A 12,583-nucleotide genomic window follows, 5' to 3' on the forward strand; every position below is an offset into this window, starting at 1 on the left:
TTAATGAGGTGAGCTGTACATATTTTGTAAGAAGAACATGTAGAATATTGAACTAAATATTAAACAATCAAGGGTATAGATTAACATGGGGCTAGACTGAAAAAATTCAGTTCCACGTAGAGTCTCTGTACTCTTCACTGGAGTCTCACTTATCCACCAATCAGCTGTATCATTTATGCATCTCACCTCTTTCACTAATTTAGGACAGAGAAACATGAATGCATTTTCACTCAATGCAAAGAACAAGCAAGACAATAATAAAATTACAAGTGTTAGGTACACTCAGAGTGAATGAGCAGGCTCAAATTCCAAACGGAATGGAGAAAGATGAGCGAAGTGGCAGAGGAAGAGCAGGGGAACTTTATACGAGTTTTTTTTATCTTAACTACACATCTTAAACTAAATGTGTAAACAAGCATTGCTGAAACAAAGATGAGGTCCCATCAAGGAAAGAGTCATGGAGATGGACATCCCAGCTGGGTGATGAAGTTCCCTATCTTAAAGAATACAGTTCGACACATGCAAACATCTACTGTCTTTCCAAGCCATACAGAAGCCCCAAGATGCATCCTGGCAACCCACTGAGCCATTAAAAACTTTCTCTATGAATTGCAACCAATACCAATATTTCTGCAGCAAGGGAATGTCCCCAGAGTCATAATCTTACAATCGTTACAGAAGTAACATACTAAACCCCTGAAAAATATATTTTTCCATAAATATGTTTTCTTATACAATTTACTTAAAAACCTCTTCCAAAACTGCAGTATCTCTGAAATGGATGTCAGTCTCTTTAAGATGCTTTAAGGAACAGATCAACCCTCAAACATAAATTTTACCTTCGTCCTAGTTTCCATGCATAATCATGTTGCCAGACCATCATATCATCAAAACTTTGTGGCTAGAGAATTACTATAACAATTAAGTTGTTATTCCTCCTGAAGCAAGAGACACTACAGATTCAACTCTGAAGAAGGTATTTGATGGTTAGATCAGGCAATAAAACTCCTGAGGGGTGCATTGCCTACCTTAGAATCGGCTCTAGCATTCAAATCCATACAACACCCACAGTGGGCACAGATCCCAAAGTAGGTGCTTTATTTCAATAACAGTAACAGTATGTAAAATCACGTTCATAAGTGTCTGGTCTGTGGCAAACGAGTCTCTTTAAAGGCACGCAAGCAACCTATTCAGTAGCAGTCAAATGCACTTAATCTTTCTTGAATCAACTGCTCCTAAAGGGTTTCTTAACTATGCCCTGGCCATACAAGACCAAAAGCGTGCTTGTTGTACTAGTAACGTTAATATTTTCAATGTACCATCTGAATAATATCCAACAATGTGAAGCGTGTTGTGCAGGACTCTCTAGATTAATGAAAAAAGCTTGCAAGGAAATTCTGAAACGACTTTAAGCAAGAAGGAAGAGTGAGTCCAGAATACTACCTCGTCTCTATGAAAAAAAATAAAAAGCTCATCCATTGACAGTGCTTGGATTGCACTAAGCCTACTCCCAGAATTGATAGCTATCAAGCACACTACCTACCAAGTCAAAAGCATGTCACATCAGTGCACATCCTCATACAGGGAGCTCACAAGCTTTAACAGTATTACGTTAAGTTAGCCCAGACAAAAAGTTGTTCCTACTTCGGTGTTTTATTTAACCAAAGGGACTCGTGGGTACAAGCTATTCTTGCAAGGAAATGGTCATTTATCAAGACTACAGCTGCTGTGATGTTATTTTCAAGAAAGTTAGGCAGGAAGCCCCCAGGCGAGCTAATCCAAATCTATAAGGCCAAGTGCACCACTAATGCAATGTATGGGGCGGGAGTATGGGGTTTTGCCAACACTCTCCCCATACAAATTGTTGAAAATTATTTTTTAAGATGCATACTATTGGTGCCACCTAGTACACCTTCTTTTGCCTGTCACGAAGAATTAGGTCTCCATTACATCTCAGACCTTATTAAATTAGAACTAGCCCTCTTATGGCATAGGAAATAGTCAAAGGACCAGCCAAAGCTAAATAGGGAAATAGTACAGGACTGCCTTAAGCTGGAAGGGTTCTTAAAGATCCCCTGGAGAAAGTAGGTTTGTGATTTTATGAAGGATATCGGACACCCAGAATACTTTACTAACCCTACTGCCTTGCTGGCGATTTCCAGAAAGGCCTTAAAAAAAGGAGTGTCTTGAATTATTGAGCATAGTAAGATCATCAGGAGAAATACTCAAATCCATTCTAAGGCAACATCAGCTAACCATAACTGTTATACACTTGGAAAACTTGTAAACTTGTGAATTTATAAAGCGCGAATTGTTGCCCGGAGGCGTCCAAGCGCTAGCCCTACCTTACATTTGTACCGGGTAGTTTTGACAGACGGTTGCTGACTTGGTTTAGATTGAATGTTGTCCACAGACTTGAGACCCATCCACAAACCAATGACTGATCACGGGAGCTGCCTTTTTGTCCATGTGACAATCTTTCTACCCAGTCCACAATTCATTTGGTTTTATTCTGCAAATTTTACACTGTGTTGAGGAAAGTATGGATTGTACCATTTTTAAAATCACAGGGATTGCGGCAATGCCGTCCTGCATTAATTAGACTTCAGATGTTGGAGAACTAACAAATTGTTTGGTGAACAGCTATGTTTCTTAAGAAGGTACTCCGCCAGAGGAAGGCGTATGTAACAAATGAAGTTTAACACGAATTTTCTTGATGTATTTTTATGGTTTTATGGCTGGACCAGTGGGGAAATTCCTAACAAACTCTGGAGATGTGTCAAACCACTGTCAGAAGAGAGACCTTAAAATTCCTGAACATCTAGTATCCCCCCAGAAGGGTACAGATTCTGAGCCCGTTCCACAAATGCAATGGAGTCAAGTTCTTTACTCCTCTTCCTCAAGAAGATGCTGGGCATCCCTTTGGGACTTGTTGTGCAGGGAGGAATTAGGCTGTGGCGCCAGTGGCGCTATATCCTGCGCTGGAGGTGGTATTGGTGGAGGTGGCAGCAGTGCTGTCCAAGGTGTCGAGAGTTGTGGTATTGTATACCAGATTGAAACAGTGGCATCTGCTCTGGGTCCTTTGGTAGCGGTCATAGAGTAATTGGATACAAAAGCATAACCATTTGAATTATGTATGGAGCCGTTGGCCCTGAAGGGTGGCAGCTGATATCAATGCCCTTGAGTAGATTGAACTCATAGCGTTGCGAAACGCTGCAGGGTCCAAATGTGGTGCCAGTAACTCAGAAAAGTCTGATGCTGCAATCTCAGGCAGTAAAGGCACCGGCACAGAGGTATCTGGGAAAGTCTGAGACCGATCCCGAAGTCACAGAAGCATGGCCACTCAGAGGGGGGCCACTAGGGTCAAGTAGACTAACTCCAGCTCCATGGATGAAGAACCTGCGAGAGAAGGACAAGGACAATAATATTTACCATTGATAAGTTACTTACTCTTCTTATGCTTATTTTTTTTGTCTCCTAAAATATAAAGATGCCGACCTGGAGCTATGGCCAGATCATTTGTAGGGCCGACGGTCATCCGTGGCCATAAAGATCTTGGCTTCCAGCTCCTTTATGTCCCTTGGGTGCACAATTTGGCTGTAAGCACAGGCCCAGGAGTCATGGTCAGACCGCAAAGACCAACAGCGGGAGGTCGTTATGGACATCTGTTCCTCACAATCCCTATAGATCTAAACCCCAATTTCTTTTTGTTTAAGGAGGGGACATGATACTGCACTTGGGTAGTTTTTTTTCTGTGAAGAAATTCCCAGAGAGAGAGAGAGAGAGTAGCTCCGGACCTGCGTCGAAGGCGCAGAATAAAGGGAACTGATGCTGCAGCGTGGCGGATGCTATATGGCTTCAATTACGTGACATGTCGCCACTTCTGGTGTCAATACAATACAAAGCCAGCGCCCCAGTGATGTGCAAGCTTTGAGATTTCCGGATCTAGTCTGGCATCTGGGATTGTTCGATTGGTGAGGAATCTGCAAGTACAAGTATCTGTCAGATTTGTCCCTCTACACCCCCTCTCAAACCTGAGCTTAAATAATCCCTCTCCTGACCTTATAAATAGCTGACTGGTGTAAACATGCAGGTAAAGGTCTACGTCGGAGTGCCATACACCACAGCCAGTTGGAGTACGTCAGCATTGCACTGGAAGGCAGAATGTTGTGGAATCTCAATAGTGAGCAAAGGAAACTGGGACAATAAATGTCCAGAGCTGGAGGATTCCATTTGTTTATTTGGCAGATCAGAACACGAAGATAGTGTCGAACAGTTTAAATAGATGTTGTTAGATTTGGGGGTCACTAGGTGGCACAGGTAGGTACTTGTGACAAATAGGGACCCTCTCCTCTAGTCAGGACAAGGGAATTACACTCCTAAAATAACCCCTGCTCACCCTCTAGGCTGCTTGGCACGAGCAGTCAAGGCTTATTTCAGACACGTTGTAAGTTAAGCAGTTGTGACCACATACAGTAACCCAGTGACAACACTACAAATGGACACCACACCAGTTTTATATAAAAAATAAGTAGACTTTATATAGAGTTACCATAAATGACAAAAATACACACTATGATTACTTTAAGATGGTAGATTTAAGCTTAGTACAGTTCAGTTCTTAAATGCGACACTCTGCGTCAATGTACCTTAAGTTGAATTGCACTTCCACGACAAGCAATGTCGCAGCGATGGGAAATGCGGCAAAGTTCAGATGCAAAGAAATAAAGACGTTAAGATCTTCAAGATGTGGCACGCTTCTCGCGAATGCGAGAAACTCTCCGTTCGATGCATGGACTGCAGCGGCGACACCCTTACGATGCGACGGCAACAGCTCCAGCGGCGATGCTCTTCTCCACGATGCGTGAAGCTTCCGCTCGATGCGACAACTACATCGGCGACATACAAGATGCGACGGCAGCAGCTCCGACGGCGGCGCGCTTCTCGGGGATGCGAGGTGCTCTTGGTCGATGCGGTGCAATGCGACAGTTCCCTTCGGAGTTGCGACGGCAGGCACAGCGACACGCTCCGACCTCGTTGCGAGATTCGTCTCCTGATGTGGTGCTGTGCGACAGCTCCAACGGCAACACCCTCCTTCTTCGAAGTTGCGACGGCAGCAGCAGCGACGGCGACACGCTTTCTCTTCGTTGCGGCACGCTTCTCTCCGATGCGGTGCAGTGCGACAGTTCCAGCCTTCCTTCGGAGTTGCGACGGCAGGCACAGCGACGGTGACACGCTTCTTCTCGTTGAGTCGCGCTTCCAGCTCATTGCGACACGCAGTTCCTCAGAAGGCCCAAAACAGCAGCAGGTACTTCCAAAAGAACTCTGTGGAGCTGGGGGGTGAAGTCTGTTGTCCCTGAGACTTCAGCAGGAGGCAAGCTCTTTTCCAAGCCCTTGGAGATCCTTCACAAGTTGAAAGCAAAGTACACAAAGTTCCTTTCTCCTTCCTTTGGCAGTAAGGCAACCACTGCAGGCCAATCCCACCCAAGCAGCACTTCAGCTTGGGAATAGTCTCTCCTCAGTTTCTTCAGGTTCCTCTCCTCAGTAAAGGTTTCTTCTTGTAGTCCAAAAGTGATCTAATTTCATGGGATCAGGGTCCCAATATTTATACCCCAAAATCTTTTGTTCTCTGAGGGGAGAGGGGCCTTTGCCCAGTCCAAACCAGTTCTGAAGCACTCTGTTTACCAGACTTCTCCTTTCCTTTCACAGTGCAGGGCTGGCACATCAGACGCCCCATAGGAGGTGGAGCCAGCAATGTGGAAGGCAAGTACAGTCCTGGAGCACTTTGTTTACAGGACTCCTTCTCTTCTTTCAGTGTGCAGGGCAGAGACATCAGCCGCTCCCCAGGGGGTGGAGCCAGCATTGTGGAAGGCAGGCACAGCCCTATTCAAGGTTCAGGTGCAACTCCTCCCTCCCGTCTAGATGCAGATCTCTCTATTCACCACTGGTCGACTCAGCCTGTCTCCTGGAATTCCCCAGCCCTGTCACTCACAAAACCAGACATAGGAGTACACAAACTAGCAGAGGCAGGTTTGAATGGTTAGACAAGCAAATACTTACTTTCTAAAAGTGGTATTTGCAAACACAGAACATTAAAATAATCTTTACTAAAAGATGTATTTTATTATTCTGAGTTCAGGCATACTAAACTCTAATTTCTACCATGTTCTCTGAGACAGTTAGGATTATAAAATGTAATAAATCTAACAGCCCATTCTGGCCTATGGAGAACAGGTAGCCTTGCAATAGTAAACAAGCATTGGCATAGCCAATAGGTCTCGCTTGTGGGACCTTATAAGTATTTAGTTTTGCAGCACAATATCCCTGGTGCAACAACATCAGCTGTTGCACGGCTAAACCTTGTACCTTATAAGTGTTTAGGCATGCAACAGTTGATGTTGTTGCACTAATGATATTGTGCTGCATAACTAAATACTTATAAGGTCCCACAAGCGAGACCTATAGGCAATGCCAATGCTTGTTTGTTGTTACTTCCACCCATGCTGCACAGTAGACAGTTGCACTGCTGCACCACATGGCTAGAAGTTATTGTCAAGCCAATCTTTGGTAAGTCAAATTGGCTTTGGCAAGGCTTGTTGATATAAACTGTTAGAACATACAATATAGCAGCAAGCCACTTAAATCAATCCAAGCCCTCCAAAATGATATATTATGACAATTTAGCATGTTATGAGGTTGCTCAAGAAGTTAATAACAAAAGATATGCAAACTTCTAAAATGCCATCATAATGAAACAATATCAAATACGGTGTGCGGGGTTTTCTGCATGTGCACCTACATAGTGAACGTGCTTCAAGGCAGAAGCAGCTACGCTAGTAATAAGACTAGCACCAGCACGGTCTTAAATTACATGTTTATTTTAAGAACAAGTTCACTTCAGAGATTTCCCTCAGATCCTCCTGAGGGAACTCAAAAGACCACGAGCACAAACATGAAATGGCAGTCTTTTGAATACAAGTTGAAATAAAAGGTCTGTGAAACGATTTAAAAATGTAATCAAAAATAATGTAGTTCAGATACTACAGGGAGAAAAGCCTTTTAGGTAACAATGAATCGCTTGAGATCTTTCACAACATTTCTAATTATGGTTAGCTCACCATAAATAAGAACGAACATGCAGGGCTTTAGATACAAATCTTGGTTCCATGGAAGTGGACGAATATATTTTGCCCGCGGTATTCTATAGATCCAAAGATTAATTAAGACCGATGCACATGCAAATTCCGCTTAACTCCATGTAGCTTTGTTATCCATCAGCCACACATACAAGGGGAAATTACGATCTCATGCTTACAATGTTAAAGAAACACTACAGGTCCCAGAATCTAATGCGCTGGTAGCCAAAATGTCTGGGCTGAAAGTCAAACATGACATGAGGCAGCTTTGTTTGCTGTCGTTCCGGGCATCATAAGGAAGAGGGGCAGTAACAATGGAGGTTGTGACGGAGACAGGGTAACAGAATACGGGAAGGCAGTGTAGAGGGGGCAGAGTCAGAGGAGGAGCAGAGATACTATAAGCACACTCGGAGAAAATGGCGTGAGAAGGGCAGCGCGGAAGTCAGCAAGCACATAAAGAGGCAGGCAGAGAAGGTAGTGGAGAGGGGCGTGGGGGCGGTTAGAGAGATGAACAGAATAGCTGAGTGTGAATGAAAAAGAGAGAGATACCTGAAAATGAAGGGAGGGACAGTCGAAAAAGGGGTGTGAAGGAACAGCATACGAGGACAGAGACGAGAACACCAAGATGGACCCGGGAAGGCAGTGTAGAGGGGGCAGAGTCAGAGGAGGAGCAGAGATACTATAAGCACACTCGGAGAAAATGGCGTGAGAAGGGCAGCGCGGAAGTCAGCAAGCACATAAAGAGGCAGGCAGAGAAGGTAGTGGAGAGGGGCGTGGGGGCGGTTAGAGAGATGAACAGAATAGCTGCGTGTGGAATGAAGAGAGAGAGATACCTGAAAATGCAGGGGTGATTATAGAAGAAGTGGGGATTAAAAACACTGAAACACCAAGGAGAGGTTAGAATCAGAGTGGTAGAAAGTGCAATGGAGGAAGGGCAGAAAATGGGAAACAACGAGAAGGGAACAGACACATCAGATTTCAAAGATAGGAAGACAAAGATGGAAGGAGGGAGACGGGAAAGAATGAGCATACTGTGCTGCCAGAGACAAGGAGACTGTGTGAACATGATATTAGTTAAAGAAGTGAGGAGTAGACGTAGAGAGAGAACAAGGCAAGAGCTTTGGGTGAGGAAGAGAGATCAGCAGAAGGGTCTAACAGGGAAAGCGAGAAAGGCAGGGAAACTGAAAGTACGGCCGGCCAGCCATGAATAATTAGGGGAGAAGCCGCACAGCGCACGCTGGGCGAAGCCCTTTGATGTGCTGTGCGGCAGTTAAAAAAAAAAGCGATTAGGAGGGAGGGAGGCTGATGCGCGTGCTTGTTTGCTCACGTGATTCACGTGAACTTAATGAAAACCGCAGCGCAAGAAGCCCTTGGTTTCACTAGGATTTCGAGCACTTGAATTCTCGCTCAGCTCAATGCGCTTGCGCGCTTTGATAGGTCGCGAGACCTAAAAACGAAAATGGCTGTAATTCACTATTAGGACATGCCACACACATCAGGGCTTGTCCTACCTTCTACTTACAATGCACCCTGCCCTTGGGCCTACCATAGGGGTGACTGATATGAAGAAAAGGGAAGGTTTAGGGACTGAGAAGTGGGTGCACTTGCCCAGTCAGCATGACAGTACCAGGCTGCATGCAGGCTCTGCAATGGCAGACCTTAGACACATTTTACAAGGCTGCTTCTGTGGGTGGCACAACCAGCGCTGCAGGCCCACAAGCGGTACAACAGGGGGTGGTGATGGACGGAGCATCTGAACCAATCAAACACTCACACCCAGTCAACAGATCTGGGTTTAATCCATTTGGATTTACACGCCCTGGGCACACTCAGTGCACTAGTGGAGGGTCTGACAAGTAAACCAAATAGCCAAATATGGAAACACTGATTAGTTCATCAATTTACAGTAGGGAGCACTTGCACTGTGGCACTGGATAGCAGTGGCACAGTGCCCAAAGTATTTAATACCAGCAAAAACACATGAGGCGACAGCAAAAATGTAAGGGAGACCCACGCCACTGGTGCCAGGTCTAACAGATGTGAAATGATCAGTTTCCCTTTTACTAATGCTCAATGTCCGGTTATTGTGTAAATCACATTATTACACTGCAGAACTTTAGAGAGAACACTAGCAGTTAGCTTCGTACAATGATTGCTACTTCTAGATTTGAATAATTGAAGACAAGATATTTTAACACTGGAAATATATTGTGTAGACACACAAACAGTTGCACAGATACTTGCCTGTGTGAAACTTCTTCAGTGTTTCATACGTGAAAAAACTCAGTCCAGCATATGGAATTACTCCCAGCATGGTCGGAAAAAAGCCCCTGAAAAGGGTCTTCAAGCCTTCTTCTCTAGAGATCCGGATAAATACGTGGAGGATGTTACTATACCTGTCAAACAGTGCGAGAAAATGTATTTAATCATACGTTACAAATGCAAATTGTTTTAGAATTACAGAACGGAACTTTAAAAGTCTAAATTTTTCAAATTATGATTAATAGACTTTTGAAGCACAGACTAAATAAAAACAAGCAGCCACAAAAATACAGCAGATTTCCAGGTCATGCAAATTAACAACCTCACATTAATTTACTTTAGGCAACAAAAAGAGAGGAAGAAGGGGATTCGTAGGGAGAAAACCAGCATTGATGCAGATGTATAATGCATCTATGAAGGCATCATTCACATTCAACCTGGCATCCTTCGGTGAATACCCGCCCATATAAATTTTTAAAAAAGGATTTTATATAGTCTCTTTATTCTAGAAAGTTTAAGGGAAGATGTGGTTTCAACAGAACTGTCAAAACATGTATTTTTTGTTTTTTTCCACTAGCACAGACTGTGGTTTAAAAAGTAACCACATTACATACTCATTTTTCAAAATGAGGCAGAAAAAAAACAATTTTAGGTTGACCTGCACATACCAACTCCTTGTGCTGACTTACATTTCCTTTGGTGTGACTGCCATACGAGCCCGTACCATGTCCAATGGATATGTTAACATAGTAGCTGTTGTACCCGCAAGAGATCCAGCTATAAACCTTGGTAAGGGCGTCAGCACTCTAGAAGAAAACATCAGAATATCTCATAAAAAGGTGCAGTAAAACATTTAAAATGCATGTGAATGAACTATGCAAGGCATATCGAAGAGGTGGATACAAGTGCTGTCCCACTGGTGATCAGTGGGGTACAGTGGGAGATACTCCTCAAGGACAACCTGAGGGGATCTCATAAGGACCGAAAGAGACCATTATGCTGTAAGCCCGTGTTAGACCTGGAATCGTTGGCGTGGGTTTCCCCTATCTTTTTGCCTCTACCTCCTGTATTTTTGATGCTGTGCTGGTTTTCGTTTTTGCTGGTTTAGATGCTTTGGACACTCTGCCACTGCTGATCAGTGCCAGAGTGTAAGTGCTCCCTATGTAAAGTGTTATGCTGATTGGATATACATGTTTGGCATATTTGTATCACCATGAAGTCCCAAGTAAAGTGCACTGGGTGTGCCAGGGCTGGTGATGACAAATGCTCCTAGTGGGCCTGCAGCACTGATTGTGCCACCCACAGGAATAGCTCTAAAACGGTGTCTCAAGCCTGCCACTGCAGTGCCTATGTGAAGTTTAGAAACTGCCATGTCCTCCTCGTCAGTGTCCCCACTGACCAGGCCTAACCCTTCCCTTTTTGTGCACATCAGTCACACCTATGGAAGGCCCAAGGTACCCCCCTGGGCAGGGTGCAGTGTATGTAAAAGGTAGAGCATGTACTAGTGCAGGTGACATGCTCTAATAGTGAATGGCAGCCATTTTCGTTTTCACTATTGTAATGCTATCTTGCTCCATAGATTAACATGGGGGATGCTGGCTACAGTGGTTAACAGCATTTCTTCTCATAGGAACAAGATAGGACATAAGTATCTAGTATCCCTGAACTCAGAATTTAATAACATCTTTTAGGAAAGGTTGTTTTTAAATCCTGTGTTTGAGAACAGCACTTTTAGAAAGTTGCTGTTCTCTTGTCTGACCTTTCTGTGTGCCTTAGCCTGTTTGTGGATTGACTGTCTTGTTTGAGAGTGACAGAGGCTGGGGGTTCCCCAGGAGGCTGGCTGAGTCAGCCCTAGGCTGAATGACTGCAATTGCAACTGGAGTGGTGGGAGGAGTTAGCACCTGGGCCTGAATAGGGCTGTGCCTGCCTTCGACAATGCTGGCTCCACCTCCTGCTGGGCGGCTGACGACCCTGCCCCTCACTCTGAAAGGAAAGGAGAAGCCAGCAAAACAAAGTACTCAGGAGACACCCAGAACTGGTTCAGACCGGGCTCAGGGCCCACATGCACCAATTAAAATGATTTGATGTTCGATATTTCCAAACAAATAATTAAGGCAAGAATCTGCAAGTAAATGAATAGCGCTGTGGTGAAAGGAACCTCAACAGCTGCGGTTGGATCGAAGCGCTGATAAGAGGGTGTCTGAATAGGAAACCTCAACAGCTGCGGTCGGATCAAAGCGCTGATAAGAGGGTATTTGAATAGCCACTGTTCAGTAATACTTGCCAAAGTTAAAGTCAACAAAGATTAATACTCTTTACTCTTGCCGGTTTTTAAGAGAATAGATGACTTCAGAAACTGCGGCAGTAAAGAGTAGCCAAATAATCGATTGACTAAGAAATATGGTATCAGAGTAATAGTCAGAAATAGAGAAAAATGTAATAAATTGACTTAACTTGAAATGTTCATTAGATGACAATGTCAGCAAATAATCCAGGATGTTGTAATCCAGAAGTTGAGTTTCTAGTTTCTTGATAAAATCGATAGCTGAAGATGTGACTCTTGAAGCAGATGAAACATCTTGTTGCAGTGAAAATATTGATGCGTGGGTACTGCTGTGTAGGAGCCTTGTAGTGGTTGCATGTTTCTTTAATGAGCAATGGAATTGTACTTTGTAATAGAACTTTGTTGAAAGGTGTTCTGGGATTGTAGAATGTCATGATTCAATTTACAGTTACATGTATGATCAGCTGCATGCACTTTTATCTACTGAACTACGAGTCAAATAAATACTTTAACTGTTTCCTGGATATCGTCATATTAATGAAGAGGACACAACAGAATTGGCAACGAGATGGGCACAACTTGTAATTTCAAGTTCCACAACGATTTTCTCTTCGAAAGAAAAGCTTCGAAAATTCACCTTTAACCCTGCGATCTCTACTCAACTCTAATCGTGAGTAACTTAAAGGAATTTTCAATTGGAAGCACCCCTTCAAACTCGTTTGTGGATAATTACAATTTGTAACTCCAACGTTCATTGTTAAAGGACTTTTCAACCGTAAAATCTTATTTAAAACGGTAACCTTCGCGTGTAAATTCCCAATTGACTATTTTAAATTAAAAAAGGGAAATCCGACCATATTTTAAAGAAAGTCCGACTATTCTGAGATAATATTTGCCGACT

At 43.7% G+C, this 12,583-nt stretch overlaps 1 protein-coding gene across 7 annotated transcripts in view; it reads right to left on the reverse strand.

Moving 5' to 3' along the window:
- SLC25A42 (solute carrier family 25 member 42) overlaps positions 1-12,583 on the reverse strand; it is a 169,254-nt gene that overhangs the window by 16,429 nt on the left and 140,242 nt on the right. For all 7 annotated transcript variants that reach the window (XM_078671154.1, XM_078671153.1, XM_078671152.1 and 4 more), the window contains exons 6-7: positions 10,088-10,204; positions 9,381-9,532 (exon numbers count right to left, since the gene is read on the reverse strand). In XM_078671154.1, coding sequence (XP_078527280.1) covers positions 9,381-9,532; positions 10,088-10,204 — 269 coding nt within the window. The remainder of the gene's footprint in view (positions 1-9,380; positions 9,533-10,087; positions 10,205-12,583) is intronic.

The sequence above is a fragment of the Lissotriton helveticus genome, chromosome 12, assembly GCF_964261635.1.
Source record: "Lissotriton helveticus chromosome 12, aLisHel1.1, whole genome shotgun sequence".
In the NCBI taxonomy this organism is placed as follows: domain Eukaryota; kingdom Metazoa; phylum Chordata; class Amphibia; order Caudata; family Salamandridae; genus Lissotriton; species Lissotriton helveticus.